The 20,244-nt window shown below is 37.4% G+C and overlaps 1 protein-coding gene across 4 annotated transcripts in view; it reads right to left on the bottom strand.

The window, feature by feature from the left end:
* The window catches only part of nfic (nuclear factor I/C), a 93,976-nt gene extending 73,753 nt beyond the window's left edge, over positions 1-20,223 (bottom strand). The window contains exon 1 of one of the 4 annotated variants that reach the window (XM_056729993.1): positions 17,172-20,223. In XM_056729993.1, coding sequence (XP_056585971.1) covers positions 17,172-17,174 — 3 coding nt within the window. In that variant the 5' untranslated portion in view covers positions 17,175-20,223. Of the gene's footprint in view, positions 1-14,855; positions 16,228-17,171 lie in introns of those variants that run through there. The other 3 variants (XM_056729994.1, XM_056729991.1, XM_056729992.1) reach the window with 3 other exon arrangements.
* Positions 20,224-20,244: the final 21 nt, after the last annotated feature.

Here is a 20,244-nt window from a genome sequence, read left to right as displayed (position 1 = left end):
AAACCTGAATGTTGTGATGATATTTCCATTCTGAAAGACCTCTTGTTGATTCAACAGGAGTAAAAAAAGGATCAAGATCTGATTCACATAGTATTTTCTGATTCAGTGAATAATATACTGCGGTAAAGATGCTTTTATCTTTCTCACTAATATCCAACTTGGTAGGTAGGAATATTATCCTGAAAATAATATTTCTCTCTGGATCATATCTTGCAGCATGTGTACTACAACGTTTGCCATATGTTATTAAAATCAACTGTGATACAAATAAAAGCCAGATCCATAGCCAAAGGTGCTGAATATACATTATCTTGCTATAAAACAAAAGCAATAGAGAAAATAACAGCTCAGCATTTACAAGCATATTAATTATGAATGGGTGTAAGACAAGCAAACATGAGCACATCATTAGTATTAGGATATGAACAGCTATTAAAACATCCTTGAGAGAACATAAGCCATGTAAATGTGCTTTAGAGACAATGCTAAACAAACTTCTGACCATCCTTTTGAATGATGACCCTCATTCAGCAATTTTTATATGTAAAATAAAAGCATGAAACATATGATTTAAAAAAATTTTAACAATTTGAGAGGTTTTGTTTACGCTGTTCTCCGTGCAATACAAATGGATGGATAACTGGGATAATAAGGCTCAGAAAAAGCCCATATGAAAGCATAATAAATGTAATCTATTCCATATAATTTGAATTCATACAGCCTTCAATAGATCCACGGTTAAACAAATTGTGCTTTTATAATGAACTGTTCTGTTCCTTTACAGTTTTTCTTCAATTGCTAACATCCCTTTGACCAATCTGTAGTCACATTTTCTAAACTTTATACACAATTAGCAAAACAACATTTCACACTCTACTCTGTAGATTAACACGCTTCTAAAATGATAAAATTTTCTTGTCACACAAGCATACCCCATCCAAAATTATGGATTTTTTTTGCTTTTTTATAAATGCCTAAGCACAGCATGACAGCATTGAAGACCTAATGCTCCAAACCCTAAATATAGTAAAAAAAAAACTTCTTCATCTGCAACAACAGCAGTTTACAGTAAAAGACATGTATATAATTTTCTACTTTGTGATAATTGAAATTCTAATCTTACAGTAATGAGGTTTTTTTTTCAATTTCTCAGTAACTGTAAGTGTAAGTCACCTTGTATCATCTGAAACATAGCACCGTGTTGAAACTGAAAATACAACGTCAGCGAGAGTAATTGTCAATTATGATGTTATGTTTTTATAATTGTGCATTATTTTCTCATATATCTATCAATATGTATTGATCTATAATAGACGGATGGTAAGATGAGGGATGGCTGGATGACAGATGTGTGGATATCTCTGTAATATAGACAGATGTACAAACAATATACACCATTAGTTTATTGAAAGAAAATTCCCAATGATCCCCACCTACTTTTGCTGTAATTGAATGGTAAAGTTTGCACTTCTGTCACTTTTGCTGTTATTGTATGGTAACGGAATGTTCTAGAAAACAAGCTTAAAGTGTTCATTGGAACAAGAGATGTGTATGTTATTTGTGTAAAAATATAATTACGTAATCAAGCTAAAATATGTGACTGAGCTAAAACCAAAAAGACAGAAAAGAAAAAGACAAGACTGTTTTAAAGCACAAATTTTTTTTCTTACAGCTGAATGAATTATAAAAAATGACTTTCATATTGTATGTTCTATATAGGTTGAACAAAAACATGATAAGTAATGCCTTCTTGTAACGTCATAATTTGATAGTATTTTGACAGTCGATGCGCTATAATTGACCATATGTTCCTGTTGGATAGAAAACTAGTGCTAATGTTTTGAACAGAGTAAGCAATATGATTTCGTAAATGTAAAGTAATGATGAAAAAGGCATTCACTATTTTGCCAAAAAAAGAGTTTGTATTTTTTTAACAAAATGCGGTTTTGGCGAGAATATTAACTATTTATCTAATTGTGTAATTGTGTAAACTAAAGATAATAAAGTTAGGTTTCTGTTTTTGCCTTTACCCCAATGGGATTCCCCCTGCATGCATTTTGTATATCTGCGCATATCGAATTATTCTCATAATATCAGAAAAGGCCACTAAACAAAACATGCGGGTGATTTGATTTATACTATATCAGAGTGGTTAATTTGGAAATGATGACAGAGGTAAAGTTGGCTGTGATGAGACCTTCAGTCCGTCTGCAGTGTCTTGGATGCGGGCTCACTATGAAAGAGCAGGACACTGTGTCTGTCTCTCTGTAGCTTTAATTACATTAGCAATGTAATTGAATTTAGCCGTAGCTTCGGCTCACTCTCTGACAGCACGGTTCTAATACTGGAGAACCCTGGGAAAATGAACTGGGTCTTCCCCTGCTCTCTCCATCTTCCTCTCTTTTGATTTTGTTGTGCCATGGGAGCAGATCACATCTGTGGATCCCAAATCAAATTAAATCTACTTTCGCGTGGGATGAATAATTTATCAAGCGAAAAAGGGGAGGTTACAGAACATTCGGTCAAAACTAAATTTCAGAATAGTTAACCTAGTTTGGTCCCTCCAGTGGAGGCAGAAAGGTTAAAGTAATGCATTTTCAGCGTCTGTTTTAAGAACCCCAGATTCCTTTTCTGAGGATAAAATGTTTGAGAGACAACAGGCAGTATTCATCAGAGTCTTAGACCATTAATTGTCCCTGCATAGACAACCTATTTCAATTAAGGTGACCTTTGATTTTGTTTTGCTTTAGCAATTCAGTTAAAATAAAACAAAGATTAAATTATACTAAATCTCTGTTCTTTCAAACTGTATGGTAAGCAAAAGTACAAAAATGTTATTATAAAACAGTCCTTGATTCTGATTGGTTGAGCAGAGATCTAAGACGTTATAAAATAATTCGATTTATAACGGCTTACTGCATTACATCACCTAAATCTCACTTTATTTACTTTATTTTATAAAACCTTGCTTCCCATATGGAATAACCATTTATAAAAGCAATAAGCCCCGTGAACCAGTGGGTTACAGTGGATATTATAACATTATAAAACGGTCAGTTCTGGTTCTTGATTCTGATTGGCTGAGCCAAGTTCTTAGCCCTTATAAAATACCCTGGTAACCCACTGCTTCTTGAAGCTTATTGCTTCTTGAAAATGAACTAAGCCTATACGGAAACAGTATAGAGAACCTATATTAGAGAAAGTATACAAGGGTATCTACAGTTTTATCTTCACTTACTTCAAAGAGTCAAATCTATATTTCTATATATCTTTACTTTGACTTTTGCCTTTTGCAGTTGAATGTGAACTTCATCCACAATAATGATGATTATCAAATTTGGCACTTTGATCTCGGGAGGGAAACAAGGACGATTTCTGAGACGCGCATGAAAGTTTCGACCCAGGCTATGAGAGTGCATGAACTCTTGCATCAAGTCAGTGTTTCCTTTCAACCACATCGAGCGAAAGGAAGCCAAAACCTGCATGACCCCTCTCTCACCTTACACCGCCCATCAAACATAGGTTGGACGAAGGGAAAGCCCTTTCTGTATCTTTCTCTCTCTCACTTTCTTTCCCATTATCAGTCTATGTTGCTCTCTCTTGCACTCGCTTTCTCTCCATCGCACTCCTCACTGTTACATTCAATTACATAACCAGATAGCCTGCTAATCTCCATAATCCGAGTCATGCCACGACAGGGCCCCGTGCAGAGCTCAAGAACAAAGCCTGGACTAAAAATCTCTTGTGTTCCTCTGAGACTTGAGGAGTGTAGAACGGTGCTCTCTGAAAGCTCTACAAAATGTCATTCTCACAATCAAACAGGGGATAGATGACTGCTTGCCTACAAATAACAGTATCTTATTTCACTAGTGATGTGTGTCGATGACAATATGTTACCAAAAGTCCTTGTAATAGTATTACCTGAAAAGAACGAATCTCAGGTGTTGTTGGAAGAATGTTGGGGCATGTTTATAAACGCAAGATGCTTAAAATAGTGGTAACGTTTTAAAGATTAACCAAGTCATCAAAAATAGATGTGTGGCTTTTACGCCATGTTTGTTAGATTTGAAAGAATCTACATGTTGGGTGTAGTTCTAAACAAAGACAAAATTCACTTGTAGCAGATACGTTGATGACTCATTTTGCGCTACAGATTTTTGTCCAATCAAATACAATCAGCTACGAGAATGTCCCTCCCACTAATACTGCTTGCATTCAAACAGCAAGTACAAAATGATGGTTAATGGCACTATGTAACTATAGACTATTAGTAATGGGACATACCTGTCAATATGTTCCACTCAAACGTCCTGGTATGTAAACACAGTATTGTTCAACAATTTAAAGGAATTAAACATGTTTTTTTTTTACTTAAAAATGTATCAAGTTAGTTACCAAAGGTGGCAGTACCCCTTCAAAAAGTACACTTTAGCACCTGAATAGTGCGTATAAGTACCTGGAAGGTACATATTGCTACCAAATATATACATATCTGTACCTAAATACATATAAGGACCTTTTTAAAGGGTGAGAGCAGTACCACATTAAGCTTATAATAATAATTTACTGCATAATTTGAGCTGTCAGATAAGTTTGATGGGGAAAAGTTTGACGTCATTTCACAAAATTTAACATAATGCAAGGATAAAGATAGGTAAAGTAACCTGCAATTTAGTGTTTAAACAGAGATGGTGATAGAGATTCAAAAGTTACAGATTGCATCTTTAATTTAACCAAAGTAGTTTTGTGAAAATGGCTTTTCATTCAGCCTTTCTTGCCCAAACCGCCTACTCACAGAGACTAGGTAGAGCTGATATATTGAGCATATATTGAAGCAATAAGCCCCAAGGAGGAGTGGGTTACAGTGCATTTTATAACAGCTAAGGGCGTTGTGGCACAACGCGAAGCAGATTCAGCAGATCAGATCAGGATCAAGAAACACAACTGACTGTTTTATAAAGACAATTTTATAATAGTGCGAGTCATTAGAAGGATTTATAGGCAGTAAGTTTTAGATAAGAAGTAGTAAAAGTGTACATAAAACTCAAGATTAATTACTATTTTTGGGTTACTTCACCAGCCCTGATCTTCCGCCAGAAACGAACCTCTAACCTCAACTCTTCTCTTGCACGTTACAAATAGTTCGTTTCTCCTGTGTCCTTAATCTATGACCCCATGCAGCAACATTCCACTTTGGAACGCATCCCTCATAATGTGATCAAGTGCTGCTCTGGTGTGTTTTTAAGCAGTTCCTTCCGTTTTGCTACGTCCCAAAGTGCGAAGGCGGGAAATGATTTACCTCTGATCTGACTTTAATATAATTCTTGCCCAAACCCCTGTCATCCTAGAATACTCCAATATTTCACAGCAACAGCTATAGCAAATCACAAAGCCCTGCACATAACCCCCCCAAAAAACATGTTACTACTAAAACAAAAAGTGAACATCATTATAAATATTGAAATGGCGTGTGAATCAAAGAAAGAGCATCTTCAAAAAAGCTGCGCCATTTCTGCCATGTAGCACGGCAAAGTCATATTAGGCCATAGCCAAGTGTTGACATGTCCTCTAGCTTTCCCAGCTCTACTTTGTTTGGCTTCAATCCTAATTCATAGAGATATCTGTCTAGGCCTGTAGTGTTTAAACACACACATCTAAAGCCTATAGACTATCTGCCCTAACAGCATTGACACCTTTAAATCTGAATTATATGTGTGCAAAAGAGAAGGACGAAGCGCACGTGCGCAGTCACCTCGAACGGGGTCAAGAAACGTCAGGATGGACTTCAACATCTGCCACGAGGCAAAGCGTGAATGGACATGAATGGATGTACTATGTTCTCTCTCTCATTCACTCACTAACTCATGGAGCCGTTGCCATTAACAAAAAATAATCTTGCTGATAAGAAAGTGAGAACTAGAGGGCATTTGAAAGGCTATTATCAGGTTTGACTAAAAAAAAAGTTTGGCAATTAACACAGCTGAACTCACAGAGACTAGGTAGGGCTGATATAGCAAGCATATATTAACAATTTTATTAATAGTGCGAGTCAATAGAACAATTTGTTAGCACTGCAGTAAGTTTTAGACAAGTAGTAGTAAAAGTGTATAAAAAAATCAAGATTAATTAAAAATGTTTGGTATTTCACCAGCCCTAATCTTTCGTCAGAACCGAACCTCTAACCTCAGCTCATATCCCCTTGCACATCACAAATAGGTTGTTTCTCCTGTATCCTAAATCTATGACCCCATGCAAACACATTCTTCTCTGGAACGAATCCCTCATAATGTGACCAAGGGCTGCTATGGTGTGTTTTTAAGCAGCTCCTGCCCTTTATCAAAATAACAGATTGATGTCACTACGTCCCAAAGTGCAAAAGCGGGATATGATTTACCTCTGATTTGCTTTTAATATTTCTTTGTTGGAGGAGCAAAAATCATTTAACTCATATTTGAGCTGCGTGCCTGGTGCATGATTTTTGGTTCAAAAAAGAGAATAAGAGACAGCTAATGCCAAGAGGTCCTATTCATATATTCCAGTATAATAACAGCAATGTAGCCCAATTCGTCACATAGAGGTCCAACACATCTAAAGGGGCTTTTACCTTCTCGTACGAATCAGGACTAGTTTATTGAATCTACATTCTTCAATTTCCATTAATTAAATTCCAATCAATTCAGTTGCAATCTCAATCTTAAGCACAACACAATGGATATGTTTTCATGCACCAATTATCGTCAATCAGAATTAAATCAATCTGATTGCAGATTATGAAAGTGCTGTTCACATGTCCCCTTAACATTGCAAAACGATTCAAAAATAGATTACATGTACATGAAGGAAATATATTCTGAACAATACAGCGGAAGCACACAGCTAGGGTTGCCAGATTCACGTAACAAATCCAGTGCAATGGCCATTCAAACAGTTCCAAAAACAAGCTCAAATGACCCCGCATAGCCAATTATCAACATCTGATGGGAGAACATTATTCCACTTTTAACTCACAAGAAAAAACAACCAAGACAACAGTTTAAAATATTCCAAGTGACCAAGTACTTTAAACATAACGGGAACTGGCAACACTGCGCACGGCATCTAACATCTCATTTCACATCTCATTTCACAGCACAGCTCGTGTCTCCTTTCGATTAATAGCGCGTGTTACATTGCCATGGATAAAACATGTTCTTGTGGTGAGTTTCTTAAGATTTTAAATATTTGACGCAAACAATAGATAACTCCGACATATGCAGCACTGCACTGCAAGGTATTTTTTAATCTGATATGATAAATACACTTTATTTTTCCTCCTGATCGGATGATTTTGGTCTACACCACCCCTTTAAATCCAATCGATCAATTAGATTCATTAAGGTGTCTACATGAAGGCCTTTCAGTCCGATTGAGCCATCAATCGATTACAAGTGAATTATTTGGTTGCATGTTAACGAGACTAAAGAGAAATATTGTCTCGGACATCAGAACTAGAGTAGTAGGAGCATTGTTAATTTATTCGTTATTTTGAACACAAAATAAGATGTTTTGAAGAATGTAGGAAATCAAACAGTTCTTGGGAACAATTGACTTTTATCAGATCTGCAAACTCGGAAGACGTGAAAAGGATGACAGCGATTCATCGGGGGGGACTGTCATTTGCGAATCCAGGTACTGGACCAAAGACGTTTCAGACGCTCAAGAGTAGACGCCCCCCACAAAAAAAGCTCTGGATTTACACGATCTGACCTATTTTTGATTCAAAGCGGTGAATTTCGCCGTAGAGCAACCAGTTTGCAGGAATGATTATTGTAATTTTTCCTACTATGGTAGACAATGGTGGCCAAGAACTGTTTGGTTACAAGCATTCTTAAAAAAATCTTTGTCTGTGTTCATCAGAACAAATACATTTATTGACTTGGAACAACTTGAGGGTGAGTAAATGATGACAGAATTTCAATTTTTGGGTTGACTGTCCCTTTAACAAGAAAGTGTATATTGGGAAATAAAGCATGCAAGAATTTTCAGCCTATTACAAGTTCCTGCGAATCTAAATTAAATGCATCGCCAGAAGTACTTATTCATTTCCATGTTACTGAAACAATGAAGAATGCGTCAGAACCCCAGCGGCATACCTTAAGAATTCTGTTTGCATGTCTTTCTGTATGAAGCAGGATCTGGATGGCCCTTTTTCTTCAGAAGGTGTCTTAACCTGCTCGGGGTGGGCAAGCACATGAATCAAAGCTGCCTTGACTATAGTCGTCAATAGCACATATCCTCAGCCTTATATTCACATGCAACTATAAACAATCTCATTATTGTTTTGGCTGAGAACTTGAAAGTCCATCAGGGAGGATCCATAAACTCCCTGTAAAATAACAATGAATTATGTCATCTATGCCTCCCCCTTAACCCACACAAACATACACATATTAATTAAAACAGCTATATACACTAACTGTAACACATCACTCCTTTAAATCACAGTGAAGTCATTCTAATTTTATTGATCTTTGGAAGCTGGGAAAAGTAGAGATACTACTGTATTTATCTATCTGTATACAGTAAACATTGAAACATCACAAATGAAGTCTTATTTTGTAATGTCACAATCTTAAACGGCAGTGTAAGAAATTTAGCGGCATCTGGTGGTGAGTCTAGCGGCGAATTGCAATCAACAGATCACTTTCTAAGTACTACGGCAGCTGACACCAGGCTAAGCTGTTATCACGTTTTCACTTCTATTCCGAAGGAGATCTCAGATTTGCGAAGATACCAACTTTTTGTCACCTTAATTGAACAATGGTCTCATTTGTTTCTGCCTTTTCATGATTATATTAGTAGTTTGTTCTTTAATGACATCTCCTCAGCTATGAAAGACTAACCTTGAAGCAATAAAAATTTAACTTTGATAAGACAAGATGAACTTTAGCTAAAAGGCTCGCTGCACTCTAGGACACAGAGATCCAGGGCTTTGCCTTCAATGCACAACAGCAGAGGCAAAAAAACAAGTCGCTTATCTTGCAGTATTGGAGTCTCCATTACACCACAAGCTCGGTGGCACACACGTCCAGACACACACACACATTTACAGAGTGGAAGAGGGTGAAAGCTTGCTCAACGACCCTATAAAACCATTTGCAACAGTGGAGAATCTTTTGATGGATTATTGCTTACAAGGAATGCAACCAGTGACATGGGTCTTTATGCTTCCATTCCTCATGCGGTTGCAACCCTGGAACACGACAAAATGATCTATTCGAAGAAGCATTGTGTGCGTGACATCCATAATATTTATTCTCGCTAATAAAAGACTTAAAACACGAATGGGCTACCGTTGAAAAATACGAAAGAAAACATTCCACAACCTGACTTTTATGGGTTCTTTGTAAATGAAGTTTAATAAATCCCCCCCAGCAATTTTAAAGTTTGTCAGGATATGTTAGTTCAGCATTTTTGTTCATCTGACAACTGCAACACCAAAATTCGTGGGTTCAATCCAGGGAACAATAAAAATGTATACCTGGAATGCCCTTCATAGCTTTGGAGAAAGTGTGTGCATAAATATAAATATACGTCTGCCATATAACATCAGAGAATTACAAATATTCATCCGCTCTATAATAAAAAATGCCGTTATATCACATAAAGTGCACCTGAAAGAAAGGCAAAGAGCTCTCAACAGCAATTCTGCACAAGTGAGATGCAATACAAAAAAGCTCATGCATTCACGATTTATTTGTCTGCCTCGTCACAAACAAACGATTCATATTGTGCGGCGTTCCAGCAGCGGGGCTTTGGAGAGCATCGGAGGGTGTAAATCAGATACCGGTGCCAAAAAAAGTCCCCGTGCATCTGTTCAAACTCAAATACAGTGCAGGTTAAAGCAGTCACATTTTCTGGAAAAGCAGAGCCACAGTAGTGGAGAAGCAGAGGTAGATTTAGAGATCTTTTAAATAAACAACCCGCTGCACCCTGCCACGCCAGCACTGTTCTTCTTGATCGCCTTCCAGTTGGAAACATTTCTTAAAGCCTTCCCAGCAGAGCCGACACTGCCAAGAGCGGAGGTTCTTCTAAAAATGACCTCCTACTGTGACTCCAAAGCCTGAGGCAGAAGTAAAAAAACTCTCTCCCTGCTGCAGATAAATAGCAGCAAATCACAGCAAGAATATCGAGAATATAAAAAATATACTTCAATATCCTGAAAGGTAAAAAAAAACTACTTTCTGTCAAATAACAGCATCCTGACCAACTCGAGATATGAAATATTCACAATTTTCCAAGATTTGTATCGGTACTTTTATTTAGTACAATAGCACAATATTTTGACTTTGTACAGTTGATTAAGTTATTTCCACGGTCTCATTTTTCCAGGTTCATTTAAAAAATTAGACTCCAAGGGCTGAGCACATCTCTTCTAGAAAACAAAAACAAACGCTTCCTCTCCTATATAATATATTGGCATGGAGGATAGCGAGAGGCTGCAGGCTCAGGTGGAATCTAAACACATCTTTATAAAGTAAATATTTAGGGTTGCTCACCATTCTCCCCGTAGAGGAACCTGGGTGTGATATGAAACGCAGCCAACCTTCCACAGACATCTCCAGTCCCGGCCACATCAAGTCCTCTACTCATGCCAAAAGCTTGGGCCTTTATAACTGAGGCTACTCTTTGTGCCCGACTCTCCTCCCCATCCCCACTCCAAAAATCTCCTCGATGTCCTCTAATGAGTATCAGCCACTGGGATCTAAACATGAAAGCTGATGCTCTAGTTAAAATTTCTGACCCTTTTATCCGAAACGCTCCCTGGCACGATAAGCCGACGAATATCTAAAAAAGTTGTGATAAATGACAGCCGGATGGAAAACCAGGCAAAGGGGGTGATCAAAACAGCTTAATTAATCTGTTAACGGGCACACGGGGAGCTGCCGCGCTGGGACGGGGCCGTGACTGTGCCACTCAGGGCTGTCAGTCGAAACTGGGGCATGCATTTCTGAGCCAAACGCAAGAGCAAACACTCCTTCCTGAAAAAAAAACCCTGAGGCAGGCAGGCAGGCGCGCATACACGGACCGAGAGAGGACCAGTTAAATACATTGCAGGGGTGTTCTGGACAGTTTGAGTCCCCAGTAGCGGCACTTCAAACACAAAGTGCCCAACCATGGAGAGGGGCGGAGAACATTTCAGTGCTTATTACATCAAGCCCTAGTTAGACTGCTCTCCCATGCGCACATAAACGAGATGAGCAAAACTTTTATGGTGAAAATAAACAACAGACTAGGCATCCATGAATTTAGAGAAGTTTTTTTTTATCATAAATAATTTGGAAAGAAAAGAGCCTTTTTTGTACGTTTTGTACAGACCTATGAAAATAAAAACGCACTTGTAAAAATTCAACGTAGAGTAAGTCTCATAAGCATCCCAATTTTATATGCTATGTACTTCATGGGTCGGTGCGACCGAGTCTCTGAATGGCTCGCCGCTTGGATCGGACCTCCCGAGGGAGACTAATTGCAGCTCTAACAGAATGAATCGATGAGGAATGGGGGCAGGACAGCATGTTGCCAGCTCAGGGGAATAGAGCCTCTCAGATCTCCCACTGATATTACTCTACACTGTGGGCAAATACGCTTCATGCTGCATACAGTCAATCCAAATAAATCTGAGCAACGAGTAACTGAATTAATAGAGAAAACAAGAATAATGGGCATGGCTTTTTTTCTATATTAGGTCTTCGATGTCCCTTCTATATTTAATGATTACTAAATTTCAATATTCTGTATTTTCAATATTGTGCACTTATGTGAACAGCTTTAAAAGTGTCACAATGACTGTAAGAATATTACTTTTTTTTACAAATATTTACTATATTTTCCAATAAATAATTATTGACTGATAAAGTCTTAAATATAGTATATATAATAAAGACAAAATATATATATATTAGCTGTTTGAAATGAATTATATTTAATTCGATCAGTCACAGCTAATAAACACAGTGTACCATTTAAAAATAAAGTAATTAAAAATAATTTAAAATCTTAGCAAATCTTTATAAAAATCTTGTTGGATGTTCCACAGCGAAAAAGGCTGTCTACAACAACATATCCTTGCTTTCCTAGCTCAACAAATTAGAGTCAAAGTTCAAGATAAAAAAACTCTTTACCACGACCAAATTTTGCAAGAGAAAGTTTTCACACTACAGACAGATTCATTACAATCACACCATAAGGAACTAGCTTTAAATTTAGATATTATAGTACGATGTGTGTTCGTGGAGCGAAAGGCCCCAACGGCTGTCAGCGGGGCTGTGGTGGAGTCTGGCACACGCTTCGTCTGTCCCTCTCGCTCTCTCTTTTGGCCCGACACACTCACACAGACTACAGCCAGAACTTCTCTGCACACCGCGTGCTCTCTCACAAGCGCTGCGGGCTGCAACATTAGATTAAACTATCACCGATCCCAAACAGCCAGTGGACACACAGAGTGCTACGAAAAAACCCTAAACCTGAATACAATCTGCACAGTATCTAATGGAACAGAGATTGTCTTCCATTCAACCATGTACAGCAACCTGTTGATCCTATCTGCTCTGAAAGTGTAGATTTTTTTGCTGTGGTGGTTAATGCATTATAGTTTACCAAAAAGAACTTAACGCTAATATAGCATTTGGTTGGTGGACTCTGGTTAATCTTGATGTGTTTCTTCATGTTTGGACAGAGTTTGCTAATCCAATGCTGAAGTACGCATCTGTCACGAAGCGCCCAAAAAACATCAGAGAGCACTGAAACATAGGCTCATTCAATTTATTTAATAATAAATTCAAGCGCTGCAGGGTGAGGCGTGTATTTTACTGTTACCTGTTTGCACACATTCACTAAGTGCAGAAAAGTATAATACATATTTGTGGGACTTAAAACCTTAAATCCCAAGGGTTTCACAAGCATTTGTTTAGACAGCGTTTGATATGGACAAATAACCAAATTACAACCATTTGCTACTCATTAAACTATCAACAATTAATTTTGTCCTTTAAAATAAACCTATCATCTACATATTTTCAGTTTCAAATTGACAGGTATAATAAACCGCCATTAGGTCTGCCAGTTAATAATTCTATTTTTCCCCAACCTGCAATGTAATGTCTAATATCACGATTTTTTATCACTTAGTCAGTAATATAAATGATTACGTTTACATGAGAAAAGGCAAGCAGTAGTTGGGCAGTAGAGTGCATTGAACTTTGCTGTTTTGCAGCAGGTTTGCCAGTAACTTACTGTAGATTTAATAACTACTAAATATAATTTCCAATTAGTACTGTTTTCAATTACTTTAATCAAAATTAAAACACTTTGACTTTTGAGATTCAAAAAGAGCAAGAAGAGACATCAGCAGAGCAATACTGCAAAAAATGCCATTCTTCCTGAGCATTTTTCTCTTGTTTTCTGTAAAAATATTTAAAACTTCTTAAATTACGATACATTTACATAACAAGAAAAGTGACCCAAGATATTTAGTCTCGTTTTATGAAAGACAAATATATAAACTAGCTAAGTTAATGCTTAATTATTTAATCGTACATTAAAACTACAGTAAGTTACTGGCAAACCAGCTGTAAATTACAGCAGTTTTACAGTGACATGAGGGATCTCAAATTTTGAACAAACTCTTAAACAAAGCAAAAGTACTCACTTTTTCTAAAACCAAATGTACAGTCAAAGTAGTGGCTATTGGCCATTCATCTAAAATCCTAAGGACTCATATTGATAGGCTACTCATAAAGCAAAATATGACACATTAAATTGACCTTTAGAAACTCCTGACCAAACCGTTTTCCTGCCTCAATTCAGAATGCTGAGAGATTTAAGAAATACCATATTTAAACTCAAATACAATCGCTGCCCATAAAATGTTAAGATGTTTCCTAATTGTTTTAATAAGCAGCAACTTTGTTCAAGCTTTAAGTAAATTATGATGGACATGTAAGAAAGGCCGAAGCCTGCTTTATTCTTTCTAGAATGCTAGAACTTGTTTATCTCTTTAAATGACGGCCTCTATGTTGGTAAGATATAAAAAGTCCAAATTTCTGCAATTATTGCTCAATAGCATTTTGGAAAAACACCAAGAGGCAAAACTGTCGACAAAAAATATTCTTCGTTAATGTTATAATAGTTTATTAAATATATCTGTGAATAGCCTATACATAGATTTTATATTTTCGGATTTTTTTCTTTATGGTTAAAAAGGCAAAACAACAAGTTGAACGGTCTTTGCGAAATAAACATTAGCCTACTTATACACTGTCTGTCCTTATGTGGCACGATACAAGAACTGATATAACCCGTGTGTTTGCTTCCACCACATGCAGCGGCAGTTTAAATATGGCTAGATATACTAATCTTACACATTTTAATCCTATTTAGATAGTTGCCCAAAATATTACAAATTTACTGCAACCCAAATCAAAGAAATATAATAAGTTAAATTAAATAATAGTGAAAATTGACAGTGTGATAATTGCTTTAACTTTCTTATGATCTTAAGATCCAATCCTTATGATCATGCCTTTACATTTCTGCTGGACAAACTTAATCAACTAAATAAAACGAAATGCACCAACTTATGTCCTCTTTAGGTTCATTTTTTGACATTGTGTTTACAATAACACGACAACAGGAAAATTACTGTATGGATAAACAGCATGGTGTTACATGAATGGATATGCCAAACGATCTACGGGTTCGTTTTCATTGTGAAATGAGCCAACGCTCAGCCCGCCCTTTTATGAACTCAAATCTAGTTTTGCGACCAGAAGCAATACGCTCAGTTATGAACAGAAAGAAACTGAAAAAATCTTTACCTGAGTTAGACAGAGAGGAGAATACATCATGTTGGAGATGGAGCGCGTGACTCGAAAAGTGGCAAAACACTGACACGTTAGTGGATCATTTTTCACAGTTAATCATGGTGAGCCTCATTATGATTAACACTTCCACCGCCGCCGCCGCTTCAAGTCCGTAAAACTGTCTGTCGTCCAAAAACCAAGGGAAGTCCAGAAAAACCGAGGGCGCAAACTGTGTACAAGTCTGAAACCAAACTTTGCAGGCAAGAAAGCGCGTGGTGTGGTGCAATCTGTTCCATTTAGGAAATGGTGGGAGAAAGAATCAAAGAAAGAGAAAATGAAAAAGAGGGAGGAATGAAATGACGTTATGAAAATAGCCCATCCCAAAGAAAGAAAGCACTTGAAGGAGCAGGGCAGGCTAACTCTGCTTTCCCCCGTCAAGGCACATCCATCGAGTGCACAAAATTAACAAATAAGTCATAAGTCATTTGCCCCGCTTTCCGAAGCTCATATGGTGCCACCGGGTTAAAACAGAGCTCGAAATGACTTTCTCCAGCGTCACCGGAGCGCGCGCACAGCCGCTCTTTCCTCTCGCGCTGATCCCCTTCGGAGCGCAGTAATGTTGTGCCCGCGCGCGTATCCCAAACAATTTTACTGCAACACGCACTGCTACAAAGTACTGATTAGAGCCGAGCTGGCGCGGACATTGCGTCACAGAGAGCGCACATGCATGGATCCATTCATGGCAAAGTGTTCGAGGCTTATCGCATGGCGACTTTGAGTGGATATACAATCAGCCCGCGTAAAATGCCATAGGCAGCGATAAACGGTTCATCGATATGAAATAGGCTGTACGTTCCGAAATGCGTGATCAACCTCTCTAACTTTACGCGAACAAGCAATTTCCGTGAAATATGATGGGATGACTTGGCATTCAGTCCCCTGACGTGTCTGGCTATAAATATATATTGAAAATCATCCATCTTACGAATAGAATGCAAAAAGGGTATTTGTATCTTTAAGGATTTCTTGGCAGGACATTTTACTAGAGAGTTTTTTATTTGTTCTTGTTTGTTTGTAGGTTAAACCCTCTTCAAGAAATTGAATTCCGCAGTGCCAACACGTCTTCAATTGATTTCAGTTGACCTGACAAGCAGGTTATAATAAATAACACCTGTTATTTTGACTTCAATGCACGCTTTGCTCATCCAATTTTTAAAAAAATGATAACGATACCATGATCTTTTACATTTGCAAACGTGTGGCACTGTTTGACCCTCAATTATTAAATGATCCATCTGAGTGAAAGAGAACGATACAAAATATACATTCCTAAAACCTAATATGCAGAATAGACTATTAATAGCCTCGGCAGACACCACACAATAAGCGCCTAAACTCCTTGCAAACACCAAATGTGACTGTTATTAACCCAAAAACAAAAATGAAAGTATACTTCCTGAAATTAAATAAACGGAAAATATCCCCGCAGAGCGCAAGTCTTGGTGTGTTTTTAAACAGATTATTGTAATTAGTCACACCCGTTAAAACACAATGCAAACTAACTGCTAAAGATGATTAAAGTGACTCATATGTTCTGTTGTTAAATGTCTCCAAAAAGGGCAGTATGGTCTCTTTATCAAACATATTGATAAAAGTATCAAATTGTGTACATATAGGCTAATCGGCATTTTGTCCCTGGCTTGTGAAGAATGTTTGCTTTGTTTATTTACTCTCATTTAAAGCATCCAACTGCCACACGAACATGGCACGGTTTTTATTGCACTTTTACAAACTGCTGAACTCCCGGTTCGTGCGGCTGCGTAACTACGGTCCACCGTCTGAGAGCGAGTCCGGGGAGGGAGCGCCTCTGCCGGTGTACATGTTAAATTCATTCCGGCGAGCCTGCGGCTTCGGCCATTTTCTGCTGAGTAAACAACAGACGGGCATCCGCTTCTGCTGGCTTTAAACTTCAACTTGGCCTTCGGAGTGCCGTGGTTAACACACATCTTGCACCGCTTTGATGCAACTGGCAAAGACCTAATAACTTTCACTAGGAGAGAAACGCCAAATCGCCGCGCGTCTTGCTCCTTGCGCGCCTCTGTAGCATAAATAACACGAATGCGTTTGTAAGCCTTTCCCACAAACCTTACGTTTGGCTCAAAACCAACGAGAAAAAATGAGTAACTGGATGGTAGGAGAGGAAGCAGGGGAAAAAACGAAACACACGGCGCCTGTGTGATGATGATCTCATTTGACTTTAAGAGTGCACAACTCGTGATCTCCTCGCGTCTTTTGGAGTAGCGACAAATAATGATGAAATTATTAACGTACCATTTCCGAGCGAAACTGCCAACCTTCCCCAAAAAAGTTAGAGCTCTGAAGGTTTTGTAGTAGCCTAATGCAGTTCACCGCCTGGTCATCTCGTCGGGGTGCTTTTATAACTCCGTATCCATGTTCGCTAAGAAGTAATCCGTGCTCTCCGGATGGGAGGAATAAACCCGGACGCTGACCAAATACAAACGTCCCACGCAAAGTCTTCAAGCATCGAGCGATCTGAAATCCTCGTTACAAGGTACAGCACGACAAAATGAACATTTACTGTAATGCACCGCTTACTGGAGATGTGGCATGGCTGTTAGCTGAGGAGTGCACTGGTTGAAGGTGCTGGTTACCGTGCGGTTTTATTTATTTATTTATTTTTTCTTCGTATGTCCCTAATTTACAGTGATGAATCGACGGTCTTATAGCTTTGCAGCATTGCACATGCAGCACGCATAGATGTCATTGTGTATAGAGAGGAATAAATGCTTCGTCTGTTTTTTGTTTCTTACTACTCGAAAGGCAACAAGGACGTCCCGTGCGACGAGCACCGTACACACATTTTACAGTGATTGCGGTGAAGGAATGGTTAAAATACGGGGTTGATGCGTCTGTCTGTCTGTCTGGCTGCGTGTGTGCGTGCATGCTTACAATGGGCAATTGGTTTAAAAAACTGCACTTAATGGCGAAGTTTATATACTGCATATACTTACTTGATATGTATAATTACACCTCAGTTGGCGCACGTCTAATTTAAATGATATATTATTATTAAATAAATTACGGCCTGCCTGTAAATGAGCGTGTAATGTGCAGGTGCGTCTAAAGTTTACAACCTGAGTGTGTTACACTGTCTCCGAAATACAATATCAATAAATCAAAGGTATGTGAGTGTGTCTACACACACGCAGTCATGAGATTTTGTTTTGTGGACACGTGGGTGTTCTCCTTTACAGATATAGTCAATAAAACGGAGTTAGAAATTAAAATAGGCTATCCATTCACATGTAGGCCTAAATACATATTCAGTTTAATAAAGAAATTCTCTAGCCTATAAGTGAAATTATTTGTTAGAATATCTAGTCATTAGTCAATGTGTGCCACTCAGTTTTTGTGCTCTTTTTTTTAGAGGGTCGCAATATGACGGACAGACTTGACCCTGCTGTATAATATAATAAACCAGTATTAGGCCATCGAGTAAATTATTGGAGTTTTGGATTGGAGAACTGTAAGATTTAGGCCCGGTAGCCTATAGATATTTATCTCGCACGCTGTATGAAGGAATAAAGTTTTATGCTTGACTGCATTATAGGCTACTGTGGCTGGCACAGACTGCAATGTTCTCACAATCTTACAGCACTTTTCATGTATTTTAGCCACTAGCAGTGCGTGTTCCAGTCTGTACAACAAGAGCAAACCATATTTAACCATATTAATCATAAAGTTGTTGCTTGGAGGAGAACTGTCTTGCCTCAAACCACTCTTAAATTCAGGTGATTTGATTACATATTTGGGTTAAAAATATTTATTGAAAAAATAAACGCATTTCAATGCTTACTAGAATATGAGCATGACGATTGCTAAAAAAAATGTTTGTTTGGTAGCCTTTAGCTTGGAAATGAATGTGACATTTTGCACTGCCTCCTAAATCTGATTATTTTCTTGCAAAATCTTTGAAAGACTCGATTTCCTATTATGTTATCTATTTGTCGTTCAGAATGTTCACTAGTTTAATAATTTGTTACTAACTAATGGCTTGATGTCGCAAATATTGTGCTACAAATGAATTATTCAGTTATTGTATGTGTTGGCCATACATTTTTCATCCCAGAGTTCAGATATTAAATCAATAAATTTCTGTTTTTTTGGGAATTATTTGATATTACCACATTGTGATAATATATATTAATGAATCATATATTACAAATGACATTTAAATCTACAAAAGAACAAGGTTACCCTTTTATTTTAAGATGAGTCGCTCGACTTAAAATTACTTAACCTATAGACCTTTTGAGATAAACATTCCTCCAATTAGTGATATTTTGGTCATTACAAAATATCCAAGGTTGTCTTCTGATTGGGTTTCTGCAAAATCAACAGCATAATTGGATCTCTGATTTCATTTCTCAAACTTCCCATTTCTTTCAATAATCACAAAATTCTTTTTTGAGTTTTTATATTGTACATATAGGGCCTACTTCTTGAAAAGAAACAATACTATTGTGATGCTTATGTTTATATCAATTACAGTCTAGACTTATTTAACATAATGCATACTGTGGCACAGATTTGATTTACAGAACATATAACTTTAAGTTATACTCAGGAGCGGTGTTGGGTGTAACTTACTAAGTAATTAAAAACTAATTTAATTACTTTCCCCTTAAAAAGTAAAGTAAGGGATTACTCTTATTTCTTCTGTAATTTAAATAAAGTTACTTGTAATTGATCTAAACAATGAGTAATTTATACAATAGTGGAATTGACATTCAAATTCAAAGTATAACTTTAAAATGCATGTGTTAATGTATCTTTCCCACATTTGTAATACTTTAGTCAGTTAATAACAATACTTTATGTAGTTTTATATAATTTCATTGAATGAATTAAAGTCGTTTCGTTTCGTTTATCTGAGTAACTTACTCAACACTGCTCTGGAGACACATGTGCAGGATTCCGCACATACAACACGCATTAAAAAAGTTTCAAAAACGTGCGTAACATGTATTCATTTTTTACTGTCAAACCTGAAATCATCTGGAAGACAAAGAATGGACATTTAATACTGGGAACTGCAAGAGGAGAGACCAGCACTGGCCACAGACTGGCAGTGACCTGCTCACAGCAAAGTTTATTAGGCTTGCTGAGTAGGCCCTGGCATGCCATCTGGCTCAGGTAGAAATATGATCCAACACATTTAAATGAACCAAAGGTCATTTTGATTAAGAAAGACTTTTCTTGTCACAAACTATTTTAAAATGCAAAGATATCTGCGTGTTAGTAAAGGATTAATTATAATTACAATGGATATATGCACATCATATACAATAAAAATGAATATAAATATTATTGTATCTTTGAA

The sequence above is a fragment of the Triplophysa dalaica genome, chromosome 18, assembly GCF_015846415.1.
Source record: "Triplophysa dalaica isolate WHDGS20190420 chromosome 18, ASM1584641v1, whole genome shotgun sequence".
NCBI lineage: Eukaryota > Metazoa > Chordata > Actinopteri > Cypriniformes > Nemacheilidae > Triplophysa > Triplophysa dalaica.
This window is presented reverse-complemented; position numbering and strand designations above follow the sequence as displayed.